This window comes from Colletotrichum fioriniae (genome assembly GCF_027942845.1).
Source record: "Colletotrichum fioriniae strain IMI 355084 chromosome Unknown scaffold_10, whole genome shotgun sequence".
NCBI lineage: Eukaryota > Fungi > Ascomycota > Sordariomycetes > Glomerellales > Glomerellaceae > Colletotrichum > Colletotrichum fioriniae.
Window position 1 is genome coordinate 1,477,567 of NW_027076846.1, and position 27,282 is coordinate 1,504,848.

General features: G+C 51.1%; 3 protein-coding genes across 3 annotated transcripts; 2 read left to right on the forward strand and 1 right to left on the reverse strand.

Annotated features, from left to right (window-relative positions):
• Positions 1 to 227: 227 nt before the first annotated feature.
• Positions 228 to 3,033, forward strand: N0V96_008449 (uncharacterized protein; the record flags this gene model as incomplete). Its single annotated transcript, XM_065758334.1, has 4 exons — positions 228 to 449; positions 502 to 1,498; positions 1,847 to 2,010; positions 2,935 to 3,033. 4 exons carry the CDS (start codon positions 228 to 230, stop codon positions 3,031 to 3,033), a joined length of 1,482 nt encoding a protein of 493 aa, XP_065613089.1.
• A 1,679-nt stretch (positions 3,034 to 4,712) lies between these two features.
• Positions 4,713 to 5,225, forward strand: N0V96_008450 (uncharacterized protein; the record flags this gene model as incomplete). Its single annotated transcript, XM_053190067.1, has 3 exons — positions 4,713 to 5,041; positions 5,098 to 5,125; positions 5,184 to 5,225. 3 exons carry the CDS (start codon positions 4,713 to 4,715, stop codon positions 5,223 to 5,225), a joined length of 399 nt encoding a protein of 132 aa, XP_053052489.1.
• Positions 5,226 to 23,939: 18,714 nt separating this feature from the next.
• Positions 23,940 to 25,970, reverse strand: N0V96_008451 (uncharacterized protein; the record flags this gene model as incomplete). The annotated part of the gene is made up of 2 exons (XM_053190068.2): positions 23,940 to 24,090; positions 24,427 to 25,970. The coding sequence occupies 2 exons, from the start codon at positions 25,968 to 25,970 to the stop codon at positions 23,940 to 23,942; spliced, it is 1,695 nt and encodes a 564-aa protein (XP_053052490.2).
• Between the last annotated feature and the right edge of the window lie 1,312 nt (positions 25,971 to 27,282).

Below are 27,282 nucleotides of genomic sequence, written 5' to 3' on the forward strand. Positions count from 1 at the left end.
AGGGGACCTGGAAGGACACTATTCATTGGAGAAGACACCTTTATGAGCTCACGGGTGATTTCCGCCCATATTTGGGGACTGCTTAAGACACCCCTTCGGCAGCGGCAGGAGTGCAGTTCGGAGAAAGATGTTACGAGACGTTGAAAAACCCCTCAATCCTAGAAATAACATCACAATTACGCACACATATTCAAAAGAAAAAGTCTCTGCAACACGGTTTCGCCACTATGCTCAATTCGCAAGAAATTATTGGTCTTGTCACTTCACCACCTTCGTTCGTCACCAAGACGCCCCCCAACATCGATGACAACACCGTCATTGTTGCGGTCGCGTCTCCAGACCTGGAGACAGGCGTCCAGAGCCGTAATGGACGGTTTCTGTCCGACTTTTATGCCTTCAACTACTTGTTCAAAGGCTTGGGGCATTCACAAACTTGGTTGACAGCAGCAGTAAGTTGTATCCCATAGCCTCCTGACTGCATCCGACGCTAACGCAAGACAGGACCCGGAACGTCTGCTTGAGACGTATGGAAACTACTTGCATGGGAACCCGTATCAAGAACAAAAGGTCGTCCTCAGCTCCTCGCTGCTCCAGAACGGGGAGATCACACCACCCGTGGTCGTTGAGCCTCAAGGCATGATTGACCGTTTCTTGAACGAGGTCGAACGCGCTTCGGCGGAAGCAGCACAGCACGACCGTCTGTTGCTTATCATGGTCTTCTTTCATGGACTCGTTGACCATAGGTTCCTTCTGGATGCGTCTGATGACGAGAGAGGGCTCGAAGTAAATCGTCTCAGAGAGGCGATCGCAGATGGGTGCCGCGCGACCATCCTGACACCGGCATGCTATGCTGAGGGATGGATTGGCAAAGACCTGACGGGCAACAACCAACATCCACTGAGTGCCACGCCAGGGAAACAGTCTGAATCGTGGGTGCTATCTCCCAGCGCCAGTAAGCGCGCTTACGGGTCAATCTTTGTCAGTTCGGTGATTGCGACTCTGGTATCCAAGGGAAACCCTCTCGTTGCTGCGGAGGATGATGATGAGGAGGATGGGGGAGGGGAAGCTAGCGATGGGAAAGAAATCGAAAGGCTTCAGCCCGACCGGCCAAACGAGATCCAAGCGGAGGCATACAGAAGCTTCTGTTGGTCCATCCTCGATACTTGCCTGGGTAAACTCCATCGAATGGCGTATGACCAAGGATTATGTTTTAGTGCCCAGGACGACCAGTGGTCCTGGCCCTGGATCAAGCGCACAGGTACGCCGTTAGCACAGTTCCAGTCACGCTGGGATGCACTCGAAACTGTCAAGTTCTCTGGAGATGAGGCACAGAGGCTGTTTGGTGATCCGGATGACAGCAACGACTGGGGACCGTCAAGCCAGACTAGTGATCCTGAGGTGCAAAAGAGAATGGAGGATCTCGTTCATCAACAACGCGTCCCCCCTCTGGCCAAACTTCTCCTCGAGACTTGTCCCGGAGATTGGAGCAGGTGCTGGGGTGATAGGGACCGCTCTTATTTGGAACAACTCTCCACTGATGTTGTGATCCCAAGGGAGAAACGCTCTTATAGCCTTGCGGATCCTCTGGAGTTCATACGCTATCGTTTGGAGGCCGCCGCGATGGCAGACCGCATAGTCAGCCTTTTCCAACTCCCCGTGCCGTTTGGCGAGTCTTGCATTACGTGCGACCTCGATCGCTTCAATACAAGGGCGGGGAAAGAGTCGGAGGGTTACTGGAGGCGTTGCTCCATAGTCTGGTCATGCCTCGCAACTAATTTGTACCCGGAGCCTCGCAACATTCAAGGCCATGAGTTCGTCAGGCCTTTGCGCTATGTTGTCGCGGCAGTATCCATGATGCCGTTGAGTAACGAAAAGGCAGAATCTCTTGCAAATGAGATCCTCGAGTACACTGGTAGGCTCCGCAAAGGTGTGGAAGAAGGCGTCGCCACAAACGAGGGGGTGCCCGCCAGAGCCGACGTTGAATTGCAGCAATCGGTCGAAAGGCCCGTCGTTAGTTCTATCCTATTGTCAGTACGTCCGTGTCTAGCTTTTCTCTATTCAGCTTTACTTGAAACTATTCAGTGGCGAATATGAAGAAAGAGTGGTTGGATTAGAATACAATATGTTATTATCAAGTGTCGAGGTCTTCCTAAAGAGGGCTGTCCGGCAGAAGCACGCGGTCGATGTTGCTACAGGTATCGGGGCTCAAAATACGCGGCATCCGGGTCCCTCCCTGGGAGGTGTTAGTCAGCACGTGCACCTAGACTCATAATGGTGAGCGAGGAAGATGCGCTTGAAGCATGTTGGGATTATGAAGGATGTCTTGTTGCTTTAGAATGACTTCATCGTGTCCCGCGAAAGTAGAATTTGTTGCGGCGGTTTACCTAGGCAAGACTGGGAAGTGAGCCAGAAAGATGTTGGAGAGGGCAGCCTATGATACAGCTGTTGTCATGTTAAATTACTTAACACAATTGAACGTATATGCCATGGCCTTCAAATATTGTATGGGAGTGACCTCTGAACCGACGGGAATGACGTTGTGAGACCTATTCGGCGGGACTGGACAATTTGGCTCCGCGAGAGCCTTAACAATGATAAAAACCCCTTCATTACCGCGAAACTACACGCCGCCACGCGCCGCCCTGAAAACTACTGACACAACTGTTGAGGTTCGGATCGGAGAGGAGAAGTTGTGATTACGCAGGTCGCTTGTTTGTATGCCTCGTGTCGAAAGAATCGATTGAATATGTGTTCGATGATTGCCAGTCTGGCAAGGCCCCTGTTTGAGCCGTCGGGGATGAAGGCGGGTGGGTTTGATCAATCATGTAATTCTCTTGTTGATTAGTAGTGAGCTGTGGCGAGTCTTGTATCTTAAGCAGCTTCGTCATTGGGCGGAATCTGATCGCCTGGCCTAGAGATTATGCCGGTAAATAGGGAGAGGATGAGGAAGAGGACGAGGAGAAGGAAGAGGACGAGGACGAGGAGGAGGAAGAGGACGAGGACGAGAAAGCGGAAGAGGGTAGTGACCGCTGAGACGGAGTCAGAGACGATTTAAAGGATTTGGTCAAGCTGACGCCTCAAAGGTGAGATTACATGGTAAGACGAATGTATTGCTTAGAATGACTACCAAAGAATAGTGAACTAATTACTCGAAGAAAATGGATGAACAAATGCAACTACATTGCCGATCCAGGAGGGAAACAAGGCTCTCAGGTGTTTAGACTCGCCGCTTACCTGAGAAACCCGGCGCACTCGCAGAGACAGCTCAAGATTGATGAGAGAGTTGTTGACTTTGTCTATCTAAGGTACGAAGTAGGGGTCAGCTGAACCCCCGAAAAGTCAGGAGGCGAACGACTTGAGCCGCGGCCAAGCAAGGCAACTGACTAGGCGCTCTGGCAAGCTGCAGGATGATCGATGTCGGCTTAGAGAACTTGGTACAGACTTTGTCATTGGTCGAGTATCGGCCGACAGGCATGCAGAGCAGTGGAGTGCTTTTTCCACTTGACTCTCCAACAAGGCTTCGTCCAATTGGAAGCAAAAGCCGACTCTTGCTTTCCAGCCCACAGGGACCTCAAAAGAGGTGAGTACTCTCCAGAGAAGATAACCAGGAATCTGCTTAATAAACACACATTCATGAGAATTTGGATGTGAGGTCTCGAGTGCTCTGCCCTTCCAAATCAGGAGGCGTATGAGCACTCCATAAGTCTTGTCAGATCCGGAAAGCAGCCCTCGAATCTGTGACCTATGCCAAAGCGAAGCGCAAAAACAACTCGCCCAAGTACATCGAAAAGTAGGTATGTTTAGGAATACTGAGATCTATTCAACTCGGACTTTAAATTTGGCTCGGCTCGAATGCTCATGCTCCTGCAAAGTAGGCCTGTAGGCACGCTAGGCAAGCACGCAAGGTAGTTATGTATTCGAGAACTACGCATAGTCGGTGGATAGATTGGAGAGCGATAGTCTACGATTCTGGGGGTCTTCTATGGATCGAGGCACATCCAGTAGAATCATAGCTTACTCTCTTATACCTGAAGATGAGGTAGAAAACAAGGGTGAAAGTGTCCAGCCCCACTAGTCGTGTGATATAGGTAGCAAGTGCGTGACGGAAAAGACTGCAGAATCACGGCCCTGTATTCACCTCTATCACCACCTAACAGCCACAAATAAACGGTTCAAAGTACACGGAAAATTCTCAGACTATGAGAAATCTTAGACGGACTTCACAGTACTGTTGAAAAATGGTGATCAATGACGAAATTGGTGTATCTGAGGTAGAAACAGGTGGTAGAATGGCCGGGAGACTCTGCGCTGCCCCCCCGCTAGACAAGGTGCGGTTACACAGGACTGTGAGGCAAGTCCCGCTGCCTCACCAGCCTTGACATCAACGCGAGATTTTGCGAACAGTTCGCCTGATGTTGAACCAAAATTCTTCTCGACATTTCTGTCGACATTTCAATCGATGCCCCGGACTTCTGACTGTCGCCTTTGGGGCATCTTCAGGCCCATATACCTCCTTATCATCACTGCATTCTCATTGGCTATTTAATCTTACGGGGTCTCGGCAAAACGAAAATACCGCATCTATGAAAGACCCCCAAGACAAGACGAGGGAGGCATTCCCGTGTACGGTAGCTGACTGTACGTCGGAGGCATTTTCGACCAAGGCCAATCTCAAGCGGCACATGACAGCCAAACACGGCCCACCAGCCAGAATGGCCTGTAACAAGATGCTGCGGCACCACAGGGACAATATCAAGCGTCACCAGAAGAGATGCCGCATCTGCTCCAACAAATACAACACACCTCGAAACGGCGCTGACAGTGCGAATTCACCGTACTTGGCGCCGTTCAATCAGGTAGTCGCGCAACTTCAAGCGAACCCAAAGTACCAGGCTAAGGAGAACCTGGGGTATCTTCCCCCTAACAGTGGCTTTCCCCAGGCTGCCGGAAACGTCGTCCTCGATGTTCACTCCAACAACGAATTGGATATGCTGCCGGCGTACCCAATGGAACTCGAATCCTGTGCTGGCTCGGGTCAATTGTAAGTTGCTAGCGTACTTGACACACAGTGTCTTTTGTGTTCTAACACTGTGCAAGCTGGGACGTCAGCGACATGTCGCCCCAGGTACGTTCCGTGGCTTCTTATTAGCTTTGATTGATGACTAAGCATGAGTGTCCTGTAGTATTCCCGAATCGGTCCCACCACCTTCTTCTTCCAGGATTGAGAGCTTGCTGGGATTACCCGGCTACGTTACTCTGGAGATGGTGGAGTATCGGTTTGTGATTGGCCTACGATACATGGCCGCAAAGCCCCGCGACGTGGGGAAAAAGGCAGTCAGCGTTCGGGCGTTGAAAGTCGGTTAAATGCTGCGCACGACTTTCGAATCTATGCGAGGGACTCTTTTTGCATCTTCAGTACAGAACGTACCGTTTGAACTTCTTTCTTAAGTAGTGAATCGATGTTGGCTTGTTCTCGTTATCAAGTTGGAAACCAGTATGTGATTCTCTAACAGCAAATGCGTGAGCCCTCTGATCTTCACTCGGCGGACAAGCGACCCCGCTCTCTGGTGGGGGCCAACGCACCAAGGTCCCACAGGATGCGGGAGGCTTCGTCCACCTAGCGATTCAACCTGCGGATACCTCTTCAACTGCTAAATTAGACTACGGCTAAGTCCAGCTCTATCGTGCTTGCTCGTCGGCCTCCAACACCTGTCTAATCGTGGAAGAGACGAGCAGGTAACGGTGGGAAATCGACCTGTCGGCGTGCATCGGATGCATCCATTGGCTACCTTATCTCCATGTGACGCGAGCTGCTTGCAGTGTTGCTGTCGGCGCGGAACTAAGTTTCAAGACACAAAGGCAGAGATTCCGGGAGAAATATGGAGACCCCGGCGTCGGGCCGGGATGAGGGCTCGGGCGGGGTCGACGACTTCCGGTAGTGCCCTTTCTGTTGGCGAGCTACATCCATCGAAAAGCATGTATGTCGTTGTCTCGTGAGCTCTAAGAAACGCGGGATCTCCGAGAATGAGACAATTGAAGCTGATGAAGATGATGAACACAACATGTCGCCGTTGCACTTATAAGCACTCGGTAACTTGCTGCAGTGAGAACAGCTTTGGACGGTATGCCGACCAGCCTCAAGGCCTACATCAAAAATCACGACGACGACTTGAATGCCTTTGCTACCCAGCGGGATTATCTAAAGAACCATATCGAGGCAGCGTCTGGGAAAGATCTAGCGAGAAATTCAAGAGCAGCGCCAAACGTTGGAGGCTTCCTCGCATAAGACAACCAAGGCTCAGAGAGAGTTGGAAAAGAGACAGAATAATCATCGAGCACCCTCGGAGATCTGAGCGGATCATATGAACAGACAGAACACAGCCAAGACTGGCAACCTCGATGCGACGGTCAGAGACCTTGACAGAAACCTGATTCGCACTCGTAAGCAAAGAGACGACCTTATAAAGAAGGTTTCCGAAAAAGTCAGGCCCCTGCAGCGCGCAATAGATATGTTGAAGAAGACAGTTGCCATGCGAGATGGAGAGCTTTAGAGTCAAAAGGGCCAGCTGGTCAATATGGAGAAGGCACGTGAGCGACGAGAGTAAGACCTCAGTGAGTAGATGACCAGAGTCGACGAGCATCTACGGTCGAGCAAGGGCACGCTTGCTTTGTTATAGGAGGAGCTGCAAAATCAGCAAGACCGGTTGGCCAATATTGAAGAGAGTCATATCGATGACGAGAGCAAGACCTCACCCAGTAGACGGCCAAAGTCGAAGCGGAACTACGGTCAAGCAGGGAGACGCTACCCCAGCAACAGGTCCAGCTAGGGAGGGAGCAAGAGACGCTGGGTTTTACCCAAAGTGCACTTGCCCAGTCAGACAAGCATCTCGAAGAGCAATGGACCCGGGTCAGCAAGGAAGCTACTGCGGATGCAGCAGCAAATGAGTCGATTAAGCCCTCGAGGAGTAGGTCGACCATTTGAGACGTGTCAAAGAAACATTTAATCAGCGAGACCAAGAGATCGACAAGCAGCGAGCCAGAGCAGACAACGAGGCTACAGCGCATGCAACAGCGAATCAGTCGATTGAGGCCCTCAAGAACGAGGTCGTCTCGTTGATACAGGACCAAATCAAGATTGAACGCACCCGAAGTGACGCACTCAACGCGTAAATTGGCGCGCCACAAAATCACTTGGAAATGGCGGTTACATGGGAAACTCAAATCGCGAAATGGAATGACGGCACCAAAGAGCAGAGGCCCCAGGAAGCTGTCACCATCCAAGAAGCACTCGGCACCGTACAGCGTCTACAAGAGACGTCAACCATTGTGCGGATGGAATCGGCAACGCAGACCAGTCCAGAGGCAACCACAAGACTGGAGTTGAGTCTCGCAAAGACTCAAGCCTCTGTCAATGGACAGGGAGCCCCTGGTGGAAGTCCCAGAAGGCGCCGTATAGAGCCGGGGGAGGACGACGGTCATCGACTGCCAGCGATTCACGAACAGATAGAGCAGCTGGCACAGCGTCGTCTCGAGTCGTTTCACTTTGATGATGATGGCTACGACATAGTGAATTCCAACCGCTTCCTTGGGGGCCCTGGCCAGTTCCACCCCAGGGCCAGAATCAGTCGAGCATTCAGTCAGTACCGCTAGCAGACCAGAGCGGAAACCAGCCGGTTGCTTGGGGAGCCACGAGCGGACCGCCTGCTTTGGTACCGAGGGCCAGAGCCAGTCAGTTCCATTGGGAGACCAGACCGAAAATCAGCTGGCCTCTTCATGGCGCAGTCAATCTCCATTGCGCCACACGACAGATCACTACACTGCAGCAGAGAGGCGCCGTTCCAAGAGCCCAATCAGTGACACGGCGCGTATTCGCAAATCGGAAAGGGTTCAGCTCTGACTAAACGACTCGACCATGGTGATGAGATGGAGAAGGACTACAGCACCAGAGTAAAAAGACAAACAAGACAAACAAAAGGCGACAAGAAGGGACGTAACTTGCACCGATCCGACATTGCATGGCGAACTTTGGCCCCCTGTTTGGGTAAGTATGCATTGTCCGGAGATGAGCAAATCAGGATCCAGCTCCATTAGACCAAAGCTTTCGAGAGAGATGATCGATACAGAGAACAAAATACCTGAGCGAATTGTGGCCAGCACAGCCATTGGCTTGGCGACTGTGCCTTTCCTGATGACGACTGCTCTATTGAAGGGTGTCCGCTCTGCAATTCCAAGATGCGCTGCTGGGATCAGTGCTCACGCGCGCGGGGCCTGTCTACTCGTATCAAGGCTGAGTTGATTGTCTTGAGGCGTGCCAATAAACCTCCGATCTGGTCATGGCTTTCATTCACAAAAGTTCTTCAAGATGCGCTCTATAAGTCATTTGATCGAACTGATCGGTTCTTAAGACCACAACAAAGACTCATAGGCACAGTGTCTTCTCCAGCAAAACAAGTGCTCGCTGATCTTGCAATGCAGTTCAAATAAGCTCAAACACGACGTCGCAACGATGTCAGAATTGGTTCTAGTCTGTCGTGTTGGAGTGGGCGAGTGAGCGTTGGGCTCGCACGTGTGGCCGCAAACGGCCCAAATTCGTGCCAGTCCTTTAACTACCGACAAATGTAATCCACAGATATAGCCTTTGACCGAACTCACGACCTGGTCTCCAAGTTTGATGGCGATGACATGCAACGGAGGAAAAGTTAAGATATGTCTTTCAGTCGAATAGAATCAAGCCAGTTTCTCGTTCACTTCTCATTCGCGGTTCCGGCAAATAAAGTCTACTTGGAATACTATTACTGGACAGCCTTACAAGGAAACTAAATTCATAACTGTTCATTTAATAAGAAGAAAAGGAATAACTGAAAGTAGCAACGCCCCTGCGAGTGTCGCTATTTAATTGCAACGACAGCATAGTACCTGCTAGGTCTGGAGCAAGCTGAAAAGATGTAACAGTTCATCGTGGAAGGGAGGCAGGTGGTTGTTCCGAAAGCAACTGAAATGATGTGCCAGCCGGTGGACAATCCCTTCCCCATCTTCAAGTGAGGCATCATCGCCCTGTTAACAGCGAACAAGCTTTCTACAGGTCACCGATGGAAGCCCGCCACGGGAGCACCGACCTGTCGGCTTCTTGGGCTCTCACACAGGGCTGCTCAGTCCATGGATATTGCCGCAGCACGATTTGGGCGAATCAAGAGCCATGAGAAAAGGAGGACATCAGAAAAGGGGGAAAAGGAGGGGGCTGCAACCCACCACATGTAATGAGTGTCTCACTCGTGGTGAAGGGTGCCTTCATCAGCAGGCTACAACGAAGCTAGACGCGACTATTCTCCCCCAGTCCTCTACACCACTGTCCCTCAATTCAACGATTCATATGGCTTTCGTACTGGCTACAGTCAAGTGTTTCTCGCTCAAGGTTAATTGAAGGCCTAAGAGGCTCTATCGTTCGGGATGGCCCGCCCGGGTTTGCTGATCAAATCAAGAAAGAAGCTGAACCGGCCGAACATTCCATAGACCCACAGACTATCAACCCGTCATTCCTCATCGTTCTTCTCCCGCATTCCGATGTTGCAAAGTCCGACAGCAGTCTTTCAGGGGCATACGCTCTTTTGCTACTTCTGTTCGAGAAAAGGTCAAACAGGAAAGGAAAGGTCCATGGAACATGGAAGGTGCCTCCACAACTAGATACTTGAATGAATTCATGCTGGTATCGTTTGGCCGACATCAACCTCTTCGGGCAGAATCGTGGATTCAGTCAGATTCCGGTCTTCTTGGGAGCAACTACAGCGACCTGTCTGCCTTCGGGATGCCGCTTCTTGAGTTGCTGCCTCTTCAGCTCGGAAGTCTGGACTGTCCCCATTTTTGGCCCGTCAGTTGTTCGAAGTAGAGCAGCTAGTCTCTCAGTCAAGCTGAGGGGCAGGGATGAGAGCGCGAGGGAAGTGTGTCTGCAAGATGTGGGAGCTAGCAATGTCTCTCGCCTCACTTTCAAGCTTCCTCTGAACACTGTGAAAATCGAGTAGGAGCTGTTCTTGCCCCGGTTTCTAAGATGACCTCGACAACTTTCACTCAATATGAGCATATGTGTATTGTCCATTCTAAACAAATATTCTTTACCCTGTGGATATCTCTACATATTCTCGGCGACCCCTGTCGGAGATTCACGTCAAGCCTTCAAAGCTTCCTGCTCTCTATGCCAGAAATGGGCAGCTGATGATTGACTTCAGCCGTCTGGCTTGGCCCCCGTCATTCATTTGGCGTTACATTGTTGACTCGGACCGGCGAGGATAACGGCAGCCGCATGCCTCAGAAGCGAGACGAGAGACGGATAACCGTTTCTCTCCCAGCAAATCCCCTTCTTTCATCTATGCTGGGTGAGATCCGTCTTACTCGACTGCAAATCTAAGTACAGCCTAGCGTTTGGAAGTGGGTCGATGTTCGCTTGGGAGGTACAGTCGTGCCTCTTGAGCATCATGAGTGTCTATACTAAGATCCGTTTACTGATTCTATCGCCCGCTTCTTCCGCGCAGACCGCGACATACGGTAGCTGTATCTAAGCACGCTCCGTCTTTGCTTTCACCGCATACGGTCTCTCGCCTGGCTAGCTTCCATCGCGCCTCCTGCCAGGCGTTCCGCCCTCCGTAGCTTGTCCCATCAAGACAAGTTACTACGACTCGACCTGACCCCAAAGGCTTCGGGAAAGCTATGACTCCGCGTCACAACATTTACTGCTATCCGTATTCGCGAGCTGTGGAGGGCCTTCGACTCGTTGCCTTGTTTTCCTCATGCGCACTACCCAAAGCTCCAACCCCGCCGACCTTAAATACTAGCTGCTTCTTCAATTATGATCAGGAGTAGACGTGGACATACATTCTCTTCCATTCTCATTCCTTAATGCCTTATCATTGGAGAGAACCATGATTCTGTAGATCTGCGTATCATCACCCAAGACGACAGCCTTAATCACCATGACTTCTACAGAGGCATTCGTGTGCTGCGGCAAGACGTTCACTCAAAAAGGCAACCACAAGAGACACATCAAGACCGTTCATTCAGCACGCATTGGAATGCCCTGTGGTAGCCGGCTCAAGCCTAGGGCAGACAATGTCAGGCGCCATAAGAGCCAGTGCGAGACATGCAAATGTTTTCGAAGAGGCCATCCCCCAAGCCAGAACGACTTGGAAACCGAGCCGAAAACCATTGAGAGGGAAGATAATACTTCTCCAGCATCCAATGACCCACGTTACATGGAGCCAACCAGAGTCGAAGAATTTGACTCACGGCATATGGACGCAGCTCCTCCAACGGCAGACTCCGTTCAAATAGTACAGAACATCGCCACAGCTACCATAGACTCGGCCATTCATGTTGATAATGGAACATGGATTGGCTTAATTGAAAGCATCCTCGAATTTCAGATGCCGTCAACTTTATTAGATCCAACCCTCTCGAACGCCATGGGACGACAAATGAGCGTTGGCAATGCCAACATTGAAGACACTTACACATACTATGACCATTACACTTCTGACGGGTCATTTCATTTCGAAGACGAAAACGAATAGTAAGCGCTGCTCAATAACTCCTTCTTTCATGAGCCATCATTGAGGAGATGCCCTACCTATGGATTTACGATAAACGAGCGGCTGCCTCGAGGGGAAGGCCACTGGCTTGGTGAATTGTCAAACCGCGGAGGGATTCCAGGGGATTGGCTCACCGAGATAAATCCAGAATATTTCTAGGCATATTAAATTGATTGAGAGCTGGGAGCAAATTCTGCTTGCGTTAGAAAATACTTAATAACATTATGTCGAGCTTCGGCTACTTCCCCTGAAACAGATCTTCTGTGGTGCGCATCCTCCGGATCAGCAGAAATGAAGCCTGTACTCAATGTGGTTTTCCATGGGCGGGCGCAATAAACCAAGATCTTTTGAATGGCAAGACACAAATGATAGAGAGTGCAGCGGCCCGGGGACTGTTTCTTGCTGTCGCTCACCACCCATCTACGCAGCAGTATTTCCTGGTCAGCCAGCGATCCGGAAGTACCTCCATCAACCCGGACACGGATCAAGCAGAGCTTGGGAAAGCTCTGCTCACTTGACGCCTTGCTGACCATGTCCGAGTAAGGTAAGACATCTTCCTGTATCTAGTCTTCATTGACTTCTTTGCAGCCATTCTCTGCTCGTATTGCCTGGTGCACGCTACCTCAAGGATGTCAGCCAGGAGCGGGCCGGGGTGCCATATCGGCTGTCTGCATCGTACTTCAACTACTCTTACATGGGCAGGGTGGAATTAAGGTGCCCACTGACTCCATAGATAATGTGTCATCGACATGTGATTTCATCCGTCAGGCACTGTCTAATCCCTTTACCGGTCTCGGGCCGTGATTATGTTCGACGGGAGGCCGTGAGGTAAGACATATTTTATTTCGTTCCCCTGCCTATTTTACAGTGCAGGTCATCCAGATGATAGAGTTCAAGTTGTGGTCTCAGAGCTCATGTGATTGATGGCCTCTACTTGAACAGACGAGAACACCCCATTTGAGGGCTGCAATGGCACTTTGACTTAAACATAGTCCAAGCCGGAGCTGTCGTGATGCCATCCCAAGTGATACCTGTAGCTTCGATGAGCTCCAAAAGAGTTGAGGTTTATCTGACGCCACATGCCTGGCTAGTTGTCTAGTGATTCGTCCGTACCTGGCCACCCGGTTAAGCCGTCTTGGCAGGGAGAGAAGGGTGTATCTTCTACGCACACCTTATCAGCACGTGTTCTCAAGACAACCTGTAAGCTCCAGGGTGGAGGAAAAGAAACTCCCCGCTCGCGTCTTAGCCGCATGACCTGGAGAGCATTATACTTGGCAGCCTTCCGGGGACAGCAGGCCTTTTCACGATGAAGTTCGCTAGATACGCTATTCCAACGGTCATCCCAACAAAGTTCGAAGTTAGTCCTCTATATTCATATGCTCACAAGACTTTTCCTGCAGAAAGACGAGTTCAAACACGGTAGATAATTGATCCCGATCCCAGCGGAACGGCCTATCCGACGGCCGGCCGAAGACCGTGCGCCGGAGTGGGGCCGAAGACAAAGGATGGTGGAGAACACCGTTGGCCAACGGCGCAGGACGCTAATTGAGGTGGTTTGCGGCCTCCGGAGTACCTTACATTGGCTCCTGGCGATTCTCGAGAGGAAAAGCAATAAGGGCATGCTTATCTAACCCCGGCGTGCAGGGGTTCGTAGCTTGGCGGCAGTTTTCTACCAATCTATCATCCGCCATATCCAATGAGTTGTTGGAGGGCCGAGTCTGCAGGGTTGACCTGACAAGGGGGGGGGGGGGGGGGGGGTGGACAAAATTGAAAGTTGTCCCCCCTCCCCCTTGTCTACTATGGTGAAGCCGGCATGGCACACATCAACATGAGTCGAAGGCGACCTCAGGAATTGTCAATTCTCCTGCATGAGTTACGCCTCTACGGCTGCAAAGGGCGGAGAGGCTCCTGGAAGCCGCGTGTCCTGCGCAGAAGTAGCCCATCGCCCGGGCCATAGGTGCTGCCCATCTAGTCCCAGCGTCAATTCAACACCCTGGCTGCGAGGCTCTGTTGAGCTTTATCATCACAATACCATCCGTGACTGAGTTTCTTCAACGCGCCGGGAGTTCTTGGAGCAGGCAACAAGAAGATCAGCTCGGTGGGATGACGCCGGCACGGACAATGTCGTCGGCGCGCCAAGTAGCCTCGGGAGGCGTCACAGATCCAACATTTTAAGACTCACTCGCTGTACAGTGACCGAACGGCATAGAAGAAAAAGACACTACCGGCTTGGCAGGTCAAAATCCTCCTGAATATTCCCTAAAGAGTATTGCGCAGCCTACTGATTCATAACGATCCGACTATTGGGGTAGAAAGGCAGTCTCCATATTGCTACGTTAATCTCAAGTTCGTGAGAACATATGTGATGTACTTGGACGTCGTTCAATTAAGCTCGCTTCGGCTCACGCCAATCCTGAGTCTTTCATAAGCAGCAGAGAGCGCATTCGGTACCGACTACATCGGAGGTGTTTGGACGGCTTGTGGCACATAGGACAAAAGAGGACCCCCTTCGAATGTCGAGATACGAAAATTTGGCCGAACTAGCTACCCTGCTGTTGGTGACGGGTAATGGCTTCCGTGTGCCGGGACTGGGATCGAGACGTTGGGTCTCTTGTATCCCTGTTGGCGTGCATATTGGGACCGTGGGAGTATGTGAGAGCTGACGAGTCTGACACACCCCTGTCCGCCCTGGCGGACCTCGCATTGCAGATTCCAGCAGAAAATCTTTGAGGATCCGTTCGGGTAGAAGGGGAATTGGCGTCAGCTCCATCCTCTGGATCTTCTTGAGCCCGTGTCCCTCGTGGCTGCCGCTGGTGTGGTGTGGTGGCCGATCCAGAGACACCACCACGGGTAAGGCTTCCTAGTATCCGGGATCTGTACGGGACGCTATGCGGAATGGGAGGAACGGGAAAAGGAGGTGCTCATCGCGCCACGCACCCTCTAGTTCTCAACGGGCTACAAGGAACACCCACTGGCGTATGTTCACTGGCCAAAGATGGGAGGTTTGTTTGGATCTCAAGGTAACATGTAAGGATACGGAACCGTAGTCGAAAGACCAAAGCTAAGGTAAGATAACGTAGGTAGGTGACGCTAGCATGGGTGACGTGCTGGATGTTCTAGAAAGCCCCAGACGACCCAGATCCAGCATGATACCGTCTGTCAATACTTTGGTTCGCTCATAATCCAACGCCCCCTGTCTGTGACTTACAAGTGACATGAAGACCCTAGCCGTCTACCTGGCTGACAAGACACCCCCACGGGCGTTGACGGTGCCTGTACCAAGTTTCCCAATATATCCTGGTTGTCAGATGACGGCGTGTGCGGTGAACTCTATACTTCAAATGAGATTCACTTAAGCTCGCTTTGACCTGCCGTGGATACATGAGAAGCCCACAGTCGGACAGTGTATCACGTCTCCCGCAAGGCACCCCGAGGAACAGACACTCATGTAAGTTCTAGATGTCGGAACCCCTTCCACTTCACTATGCTGGCGCCTCTTTAGGTTTGGTTGATATAGTTAGCAAAACATGGACTAAGTACTACGTAAGCTTTAAATTATCAGCTTGGCCTTCGGATGACCCCCGCCAGGTCAAGCAAGCTGTCTCGCCGAAGGCAAAGTATGCAAGTGTCCGCGGAAACCCGTTTGTGTGCCGTGGTGAATGAGACTAAGGTAGTGCCGTCTGTGTGTCCGTGCCGTTGCCGTTGGGAAAATCATGGATATGGGAGCACCGTTGACCAGTGGCGGGGTCAATCTTGCCACGCCCCAGCCTGTCGATTCCGATTCCCTTCCAGTATACCCGCACTGGAATTGCTCCGTACGGTAGGTGACTAAGACCAAGCTCAAAGGCAGGGGGCGCTTACGATTATGTTCTTGGTTAGTTAAACCTCTTTCTATCGTACATTATGAGAGTATGCCTCTATGCGGTACTAATTCTTTCACCAGTCTCATGGGCACGCGGCTTGATGAGTGAGAGACCAGACTGAGGGGGTGATCGGGGAGCATTAAACGCCGAACGAAGGCCTAGGTGAGTTGTGCTACTCAATGGCGAACCCAGGTAGACTTGGCCATCTTGCTACCATAAGACGAAACTCGGTCGAGCCACAGAGAGAACTAATCAGCATACGCCCAAGATAGTATGAGGCCGTGCGACGAAGAGCGGTTTCTGCGAAGTGCATCACCAAGGTCGAAAAAGTACCTTGCAGGTTGGCAGTCAATCCCATCTCAGCAAACGCAGGGGCTTGATAATCTGGCATGCTTGGAAGGACAAGGAGCGGAGAGTCAAGACTTTGCGAGAACATAATTTGGAGGGGCTTGGCAACGCAACACCCATTGTGGCCCGTAGCTGCAGGATAGACTTCCATTGCGCAGATCATTTCCAGACGAGCAGAAAAAGAAAAGTCAGGTCCCGCGACGATGGAACTGTGCACACAAGCAAGCGACGCGGTTCCCTCGAGTTGGAGAAAAGCGATCGCTTCTAGGTCGAAAACCCGGGGGGGGGTCATTTCAGCCGTTCATCCAACGTCTCCATTTCATCCAACGGCTCCATTTCGACACCACCCCAGAGGGGTCCTCTCTGTCTCACCCCAGTCACTCTTTTCCCCCAGTCTCTCTTCCACTCCCACCGCACCCCAAGGCCGCTGCGCTTCCCAAGGCCGCCGCGCTAGTCGCTACTCGACGCGGCCCTTCAGCGCGGGGAGTTTGCAGACACCCCAATCTCTCTCCAAGGTAACCGATATGTCTCTCACCTCAGCCCCTTCTTCCCTTTTCTTTTCCAACTCCGTGTTCCGTAGTTTCTTTGCCCCTACCCTAGAGTGCCTAGTCACTTCTTCTCTTCTCTAACCCCACTCCCTTCACCTCTTGTCTTTCACCCCAAGGTGTCAAAGACGAAGTTGCATCTCGTCCGCTGTAGAGCTTGATTTGCAGTTGCGTCGGAGGATCTACCTTCGAAGTTCTGTAGCTACATTGGCTCGGAGCCGACGCAAATTTGACTCGCCACAAGATGCGACTTAACAAGGATTGGGCGATGCCGCGCACCCGAGGAACCAAGGGGCGATGCACTGCCGGGTTTCCATTACTGCTGTCATGATACCTAGCCCAGGACCTGATCGGATTTGGACATACTCTGGAACGAGTTTGGACTTGGGCTAAGTACTCGTTACTCGGGTTAATCTGGTCCCATGCTGATTGCCCCCACCATCCACCCAAAGCACTGTGCCCACCAGTCTCCTCAACTACCGTTCGAAGACCAAGGTGCCTTATCCATAGAGTCTAGAGACAACCTTTGATCCCCAGCAACTCCAACCACATAGATCTTGGACTTGCCGGGGGCCCAGTTGATGGCAGGTACTCACATCCACACGACGTCGTCGCGTCTGTAATTTACGCTTTGATCAAGGGAAGAACCTTTGGAAAATTGGGTGTGATGAAAAAGAAAAGTGAAAACCAAGTCGTAGCATGGTCATTCCGCGCGGAGCAGGCCCAGGGCCTTGTTATCCTGTATTCGAGCAACGACTCACCACAACAGCCCGATCCCAACTCAAGTCGCTGCTTAATCTTAGCTCAGTCTTCTCGGAGGCATAGAGAATCAAACATATAAATCAGCAGGACCCTTCGTCTGAGGTCAGTTGAAAGCAGTTCATCGACACTGAGCCATCTTCAGACTTTCTATCACTTTGCTCCCGAGCACGCTTCCGTGTCTATCAAAAGACTTTACAAGCCGAAATGTCGCAACGAAACTCTCAAGAATGTCCCGACCAGAGGTGCCGATGGCAGCCCAGCGCAGGTTGTAACCTCCGTCGTCATATCTTCTACCACCACGGACCGCCAGGTCGGGCGGCATGCGGAAGATACATCATCAACACTGGCCACTACCTTGAACGCCACAAGGAGTCCTGCGTCGATTGCAAGAACATGAGTGCGGCTGCAGAAGCCCTCATGCCTTCCGTTGAACATGACGGCGGTGACGATCCCGAGGGCGCTCCTGAGGGCAACCACCGAGCTCTCTCCGTCCACAATGGCGGGATCATCATTCATGGCTCAAACTACGGAAAGATCTCCCTGAAAATCAAATGCGGTTCTCTGGCCTGCGCTGGCGGCCAGACGAGCTAGATTATTCATCATGTCGACAAACACGTCAAGCACGACACCAATACTAGAAACAGATTCTAGCAAGAACGTACGATAACAGAATATTGGTGGACTGGCCTTCGAGTTTGGTCAGAACTGGAGGGTGAATTTCAGAAATTTGGATAACAGGGCGATACAAGGGGGCTCAGGTTACGAGGGCAGCGATGGGGTTGCTGGGATTCAATGCCGGTTTTGGTCTTCTTCACTTCACTTGGAGGAACTTATCCTAGACTAGAATAAACCTTTTTCAGCACATTGCAACTCACAGAGACCTCGTCACAGCTCCGTATATCTAGGGTAACTGTAGCCTACGCTCTAAGCTAACATGGTAAATTTGGGACCCCGACTTGCCGCATCCCCTCGTCAGTTAATTGAGTACAAAAAGCTGGCCCTGCTTGGCAGCATGTCAGTGCTCTAGGAAATTTGATGCTCAATTGGACTTTTAAGACGAAAACGGAATAGCTGGTCTGGCTTTGGGACTCCGTGTGAGTGGGTAGGTGTGAGTTGGTGTTGAGTCCGCAGCTTGGGGGCGAGATTGAAATACGCGAGACAGGGTACAGACTGGCCGAACTGACGAGATGTGCAAAATTTGAAACCGAGAATATTACCACGGATCAATACTTTGAGCCATTGTTAGAGGTTGGTATTCTGATATCCTGCTGCACAGGCCTGGGTTGGCCTCCGGGTAGCCCACCCGGTCTGGCCCTGTGCTGGAACCCACACACCCTCCCAAAGGATGAGGGAAGCCACCCATCATATTAATTGCATTAGCCGGAGGCTCTCGAGACTATTGGGGTTGCCTTCTGTCGCCTTGTCGAGACACCGGGTTGAGTAAGGGTTTTCCGCTCCTCATGAAGCGGCACTGGAGGAGTATACCCTCCTCCCAAGACTACGCTTCTGTCAACTATCACAAGAATCACCACGGAAACCGAAAACAGAAATATTACAAGCTTAAAGTGGTACTTAAAGAGTCTTTTCTTTCCTTTTGAGGCCAAGGTCGACATCGATACCAGGGGTTCCGCTGCACGCACACACACACACATATATACACTTACACACAGTTGCATCTCTTCTACTGTCTTGAGTCTAGGACAAGGAGATGATGGGTGTCGAAATCCTTCAGCTGCATGGGTTCTGAGTAGAAGAAGCAAAGAGAAGCAAAATTTGAGCAATCTTGTTCCGGAGACGCGCCGGTTGATAATGACGGGTACCTTAGCGGAGGACGCCCCGCTGGAGACGTAGACGCGAATAGGATTGGGACACTGTACCAGATTTGCCACACTTGAATGATGTTCCTCAATACCATTGCTTGCAGTTCAATGGGTTCATTCACTTAGTGACTCTCAAATTTCTTCCTCCTGCGAGTCGAGTTGGCAGCGGCCGCTGGCGGACCAAAGTGCAGGACACCGACCCCCTCCCCTTTTTTTGCTGACCCCCAGGGCCAGCAGAGCATCACGAACCCATGTAGAACCGAATCGAATAGAAAAGAAAATCATACTGTTCGAAAGCTAGTCCGCCTCGTCGAACCGCTTGATGCATGGCTGTCGCATCTGGCAGACACACACCTCGCGAGGGCCTCCTCGAACGCCAACCTGGTCAACAACGGGGAGCGCGGGATCGGCATTCCGGCCGCGACGTGAGTGTGAGCTTGATCTGTTCCTCCAAGAGAATCCTTTCACTCACGAACATGATTTTCAATCTCATCTTCTTCGTGGAAGGGTTCGCAAGAAATAATTTGGCGGTGCAATCGTGCCCCTGTCGACGGGGTGCGAGTGCGCGGCCGAGTGTCCAGGACTCGACCACACCAGCGTCGACCACACCGGCATCACCCACCCCCGGTGCAGAACAGCAGAGTACTTTTATTGAAACTATTGGCGAAATTGGAGCTGAGAGTCAAGTGACCGACTTAGGAACACTCAAGAGGGCTCTTTACACACAACGTGGCAGGGCACCAGCCCCGGTGGAGGATGTTCATGACGTTCGCGCCAAGTGGAAAAAATTAAGCGCCGTCAGTCAATCGATCAGGAAACAGGAGTCTGTGATCATTGGGAGCGTTCGGGTCACGACCGCTTCTTGCGTTCGCAGAAACGGTCTCTCGCATGCGGCCGGTTTGACAGTTGGTTGGTTCGAGGTTACATTGGGAGCACTCGGTGAACCGAGTCGACCAAAGTAGGATACACAGCCCGATTAATCTGCCTTGCCAAAAAATTCCTCTGATGGGATGAAATCCTGTCATGTATGAAGCTGACGTGCGGCTGGATGCCTGATTGCCTCACATCGTCTCGACACTGAAATTTTCTCCTGGCAATACACGGCTGCCCTCAAGTTGTCGTTCCTGGTGCTTCTTTCTTGATGGTACCCGAGCCTCTGCAACGTTGTCAAAATCTTTACTTTGTCATTGATTAGGTTCTTGTTTTCAATGTTCTACCGGTCTAACTTTGGACCAGACTCTGCTGTACCTGAAGCCTCAGTTCAGGGCCGCGGTAAGCCTACGGAAAATACTTGGTTCGAGCGGATACGGAAGGTAGACGTATCGACTTTCATTCATGACCTCGATTGACGACGACTGAAAGATCTGTGCTGACGTTTGCTCATGATTAGACCAAGAATCCGCGTTTTTTTACCCTTTCTCGATCGATGAAGCCGATACTGAAATTGAGGTCCCAAGAACACATGTTGACATAGGAAGAAAAGTCGCAATGTCCCACCGAAGGCCGCGAGAAACGATTCTACTTTTGCTCTTGTACTCCTCGCGTCTTCTTGGAAGAGGTCTCTGCCTAGTCCGGTAATGTTCAGCGAGCTCTTCTCCTCTTTTGAGCAGACGGCATGTCTACCTACTCCTAATCATAGTAGCATGTCCTTGCTCCTTCACCCAGACCACGAGATGCAATGGTTTTGCTTTGAGCCCGGTCCTCGATATTTTATTCCCAAGCACGAGAGAGCACCCTTAAAATCGTTGGTCCGGGTCAGAGACTCAAAATACAGAAACGAGGACGTGCCGACTGCAGTAGCATGGCGAGAATAGAGGAGCAAAGAATGACGGCACCTTCCCAACCATCTAGATGGGCACCCATGTTGGCAATTACCCGTCTCAGGTCAGGTGAGAAGCTTCCTACTAGGACGGCATCAGGAGTACGTCTGACTACCTCGTGGTCTCCCTTCTTTTTTGCAACAAGGAGACCATACGCCTGATAAGCCTTCAGGCAAGATATTGTTGCTACGCCAAAAGAAAGATTCAGGCCAGTGACACGGTATACACATCATGTTGGCATTTGAGAATGAATATAATGGCGAAATAAGATGTCTTGCTGAGCATCCCATGATACTAATCTGATGACGAGTATTGACGTGACGCGATGCCCTCGCGGTACCACAGTCGGGAGCAACGCGGTGCTGGAGTGATGATTGTTGAGGGAGGTATGAGTAAAATATCATGACATATACCAATTAGAGATTCTCGTTGATGTACACTGCTACGTGAGGTAGGAAGAAAGGGATCAGCAAGTCGTCATGTCTACGTGCACTGCCTCTGTTACCTCAGATCCCGCAACATTCTGCATCGACAGTTTCAGTCAAACATCCAAATGGAGCTCACGATCCGCTTCCATCACAAATGCCCATAGACGCGAGAAAACAGACACCGTTGTTCACAGCTTTGTGCTCAGAAGTTTTCCACTAGATGGGAGGTCAATAGGGGCCAGTGCCAAATTCCAAAAGGTTGTGATTAGCAATGGCAGGTCCACCGTACAATACCTTGAGGAGCGAATAATACACCATCTCCGGGCCAAGTAAGACCACATGATGCCATCCCGAGCGGCCATGGGAACGGCATGCAAGCTCTTGTGGTGTTCTAAACGCCCGCAATGCCGTCGACGCTTCTGAACAGCAGCCGGTGGGCACAAAACGGGTGGTCAAACACCACGTGTTCGGCTCTCAACCCTCGAAAATGATGGATTATTTCTCCACGGCGGAGCGAGATCCGCAACTGGGGGATGTCAGAAGTTGGTCTGCTTGGAGAAGCCGGCATGATGGCAAGCCGGAAAGGGCCTTTCCTACGCCCCGAGCGGGCAGATCACCCACCATGCCTGTATGCATGCCGGCAGCTCCAAGGCTTTGAGTCATAGACTGCATACATAGAGTCAGCGTATGATTCTCTCGTAGGGGTTGGCGGCTCGTGGCAACATTCGCAGCTAAGACTACTTAACCCATGCGTTTTCCCCTACCAAATCGCTAGGTAGGTGGATGGCATCGGATTCTGAAATTCCCCTTCGCACACGACCTCAATGCTGCCTTGCTCCAACATGCATGGCAGGATGCAGGTGACAAGGGGGGCAGTTCTCCCCCATGATTGGGGTTTTGATGCTTGGGAGGCCAGAAATGCGGCCGCTCTCACACCGCAGTGGGAATATGTGCAGTAAATCGCTTCCTCGGTCGTTAGGGTTCAGATTACAGCAGATTGACTACCGAAAGATTCACCTTCAATCTCGCTTGCTTTACTAGTTGACATGAAGCTATTCCAGGCAGAGTTGGTAATATTTCGACCCCAATGTCACCCATTGCTGTCCGTAGACGGAGGCAATTGCTCACTATAGGTCGGGCTCGCTGAGCACCGCATGCTCCGGATTTTCTCAGAGCCCGAATACAATCTAAGCGATAAAAGCTACAAAATTCTGAAAGGAAGCGCCGCGGAAAGCCGTCGGGGATGGTCAGCTCTCAAGGAACAGCCCATCAATTCAGCCCCCAGGTTGCATTCTCATTGAAATCCCTGGTTACCTGCAGACGTTTATCTCGCTCAAGGGAACAAATTTGCCCCCCGGGGATGGTAACCGGCATATCAATTCCCAGTCTGCCTTCGGCCATTCGCCAATCCCTGGATGCCCTGGTCAGCCAGGTACAGCCACTTGGTCTCATGTAACTCCTGTATATCCGACCCCATGACACTGCGTAATGCAATGGCATCCTCCAGAACGCGTGAGGCAACCGCGTCGGGAGGAGTGGTAGCGATCATGGGTAGATAACGCGCTCATGGAGCGATATCACGTGGCTGATTGACCACCTCGTCGCCCACAGCCCTCTCAAATTGTCGGAATAGTCTTTGAAAAGAGAAAGAGCGGTGTCTAAGATGATCAAGTATAAATAGGAGTAAAAGATCCCTCTCACGATCTGTTCATGTCGTCTCTTCGCTGCCATCGACTTTTCTTCTCCCGACCCCTGATCGCGCACTGCTGAGTCCCTCTTCTCTCAACACCAAATTCCTCGGCACCTCGAAGCGAAGATGTCTACCACCCAGCAGCCTTCGATTAAGTGTTGCTCTCAATCCGGCTGCTACTGGGATCAGAAGTTAGACACCGATACCCATCGTACGCACATGCAGAAGCATGGTGAAGGGGACTTGGTCGAACACTGCAACATCGTTATGAAGAGTGGGATCGACATCGAGATTCATAAGAAGAACTGTTGCATCTATAAAGCTGCCATGGCCCTTGAGAGACAGAAGAAGGCTACCAAGTCCGCGCCTGTAAAGTCTAAATAGGTGAGATCATACCCTTGAAAGTAAACCAAAACGCAAGGCTCAAATTATGTGCAAAGACATCAAAAGTCTGCCGACAATATGGAGACAACAAAGGGACGGATATGTTCTAAGAAATGAGGAAAGTAGGAGATTTCATCAGAGAGATGTGGGAGAATGTAGGAAGAAAGACAACGCAAAAGTTTGAACGAACGAAAAGGTTTCAGAAGTTTGATTGCATTTTGGGCATGTCACAAGGCTTGTATTTCGTTCTCAAGGATCCTAGGTAGATACACACAGCACCAATTGATTCTTAGGAGCTCCTCCCAACTCTCTTCTCTGAATGACGTACACAAGATACGACTATTTCTAAAGCCAACTGGTTACCATTTGAGCTGATAATGTGCTTGAAGTACTTGATCTTCGACGAGTTGAAGGTTCTTTTACGACTACTTACCGCCTTGTTAAACTGCCAGTTCTATTCATCTACGATTGACATATCAGGCAGTGGCCCGGGAGGGATCAAGACATAATTCACTTGAGAAGCTTTAGGTAAGAAAGAGTCTATTAACCTAGAAGTGATGCCCTCAACTCTCTCGTCTTACTGCGAAACATGCGCAGGCTCTACGTGGGCGAACGATACAAGAGAGAATGTCGTTTCAGGAAGGTCTTGACTACCCACCTATGCTTCGTCACCTTGATCCGATTCGTCTCCCGACCAGCCTTTCTAATCATCTTCATCGTCCTCCTCAAAATATACCGTAGCAAAGTCCACCAGGTCACAGCCCATTTCGCCAACAGAATCGAACAGAACCTGTTGCGGTATGACCGTCGGAAGCCATGCATAGTACTCCGTTTCAAACAAAGCGAATCCAAAGCTGAGTACGTGTAGTGGCGCGTCCTGAGGAAATCGCAAACCTTGGTCGGGAACTAGCTTGATCGAGGTCCCAGAAAAGACGCTGTCCAGGCCACCTCTGCCGTCGGGGAGAAGGACGTTGTGTGCCCAAGCACGAACCATTCACCTTTGAATTTCTCTCACGTCTTCATGAGAAATTCCGAGCGTCGCTTCTGATGCGTTGTCCTGAGCCTCCGGGATCAAGTTGTTCACACGATTCGCAATGCTTCTTGCACGGTGACTGATTTTGCGGCATGTATTGGATGAAAGAGTAAGCGCCCCATCCTCAAATATGATAAAACCCATGTCAGTATGCCACTCCTCTTCGTATTGGCGGAAGATAGCCAAAGCCAACCACATAGCGCCACTCTTGATAACATCGCTTGGCACGTCTATGCAAAGCCGCTGCAATAGCCCGTTGATGGAATCTTTGTCCGCAAAGTGATCGGGTGAAATGATGAAGAAAGGATTCAAAGCGTGGCACGTGAGCACAATAGCCGCAATGTCGATCATCGCGGACCGGGCCGTGGCGGGCGTGTCCTCTGTTATGCAGCTCAGAAAGCAGGCTACTGACAAGTCGTTTCCCGTGATTGATAAGAAGTCAAGAGTCTTCCGGGCCTGGGAAACGTTGAGATGTACACTGATTCCGTCCATGCCGTAGTAGATGAACCCCAACACATAAAGCCGGCGGATAGCCTCAGCGAATGCCGGCTCCTTGAAGCAAACACGAAGACGGCCGATATTAATTTCAGGACATTCATCCATCGCATAGATGATGAATACCGGAAGGTGAATATCTTCGAATTCCCTTTTAGGTTCCGCGTCGAGGATGTCATGTAGTGCCACTTGGGCGTGGATGGTTCTATCCGCCTGCTCAACATCCTTATCCAAGGCGCAAGTTATTTGAGTCAGCATCTGGGCCCTCGACATCGCCACCCTCTTCCGAACCACATGCGACGTCTCTGTGTCGAATACCTCCTTTATCTCGCTATTGAGAAGAACCAAATGGTACGCGTTCTTGGCATCGTTCAACGATCTTCCCATCAAACCGGGGGTGATATAGATTGATCTGGTATCCTTCTCGTCAGTGAAGTACTTCCGAGCGGCCGCTAGAAGCGTATGTCTCAGACGATGCCGCTTCCACTCGGAGTCTCCAACCCAGAAGGCTATCGTTCTCGTTGTATTGTATTCCGACGGCCCCGGGTCCTGAACCATCGCATACTCTGGAGCAATAGCTTCCATCACAGCGTCTGGGTACTCCCCGTCGCTTGCTTTGTATTCAATCCATCTCAAATTTGACAAATTTGGCGAATTGGTCCGCTGTGTCAATCGAAAAGCTGTGACGGGAGTCTCTGATCTGTTGGTAGCAACGGCGAGCATCCTGCCTAAATCTTTGTCAACGGGGGCAGATGACAACCAGACGAAGCGCAAAATAGTCGTCTCTTCGGTCTTCGCGAGAATGGACAACTTGACCAACGAGATCGCATAGCCGACGCTCTTGGAGTGATCGGCGTCAATGACGATCAGTTTGTATCTGCAATCAAGCTCCGAGGCCAATCCGATACCACCGTATCTTGACACCACGGGCCTCATCCCCACGGTATATCCAGCGCTGTCCCACTCGCTTTTTGACACCTCTTCCTTTTGGAGCGAACCGACGAGGTACCTGGACAAGACACCGTTATCTCCGCTCGCCCTCATGCCTATGATATGCAATACCAAGGCCAGCCAACTACCGTCGTCGGTCGAGGGAGGTGATTGCACGTGAGCGACCGAATATCTTTCATCGCTCCCATACCATCTCGAGAGCTTGTCGATCTCGTTCTTCCATTCAGCCGGTATTTCAAGGCTCGGCGTCGCCATGTTTTCGTCGTGTTTCGATAGTCTAGTGGTCTGTCGATCTGGCGTTCTGGTGTTCTGTGATGTACTAATTGAGGCACGTTAATGGAGTGACATGATAAGCCAGGTATTTGGAGCAAGGTGCCTAACAAGAGGAAGGAAACTGGTCCATGCAGGACTACAGATACTTGCATTTTTCGAAACATGGAAGGAACTCGGCGGAAAGCTGAGCACCTAGGCCGGTGCCTGGAGGTATGTCCCTTCTCTTTGGGTGTCTCAGTCGATGGAAGGACATGAGCGCCTGGGTTCCCTGCTCTGAGCTGGACAGAGGAAGACAACTCAATACAGACCTGATCTCCTTCCATCATCGGCTCTCCAAGGTGGCAGACTTGTCTATAATATACCAGTCAACGCTTGAGGTGACGGAAAATGTGCCTTGCATGTGAGTATGCAGCGCTAAGTAATTAGCTTTTGGGAGGGATGCAAGTCAGCGCAATGGTGACAGCGGTCTGCACTGACTGTATGTTCATCGGATCGGCCCGTTCCTGTTGAGCTTATTTTGAGGGGAACGCAGCCAACTTATATCGTGAAGAACGATAAGGGCTGGGACTACCTTACGTCAGAGATTTCTCTATCGAGTGAAAGCCGAAGCAGCGATCTCCGAGGTATATCTCTATCAAGATTGTTCCTTCACGGCCGGAGCGGAGACTCCATCCCTAACGAGCTAACATGGGGCACGACGCTACGAAGGGGATGGACCCAGATTGCCTCGGGTAATCCTACCTAGGTAGGCGGATGGGCCCCATAATGGCAACGAAAATCGTGCAACATTAACATTGAACCCGATGTGCTCAAGTAATTCGATCTCATCCATCCAAGACATTGTGTAAGTCCATAATCAAAGACAAGACGTTATTCACACCACCGAGAAGCCGTCAGACGATATGCGTCGAGGTTTCCCGAAAGTAAGGTGTTCTCTGCCCTACATCTCGGTCTGACCACCCTCAAGTCGCAGCCTAAGAATGCAAACACTGGCGACCAACAGCCAAGTCGCCCTGAAAGCGCTTATTCTTAGAGAGGAAGCAAAGCGTGGCGTTACCTAGACCTACCTACGAATGATACGAGGCTATGAAATTTGCCCGCAGTCGCAAACACGTCACAAGATTGCTGGCTTACGATCTGACATGGTAAATTGCACAGGATATATGAGGAGGAGGCGGAATTCACTGACAGTGCTCATAGCCTGCTCACGATGTGCATGGGACTTCGGGAAGAGGGTCTGACGTATAAGATCGTTAGTGCTCTGCTGCGATGCTAAGAATACTTGGTGCCTTAA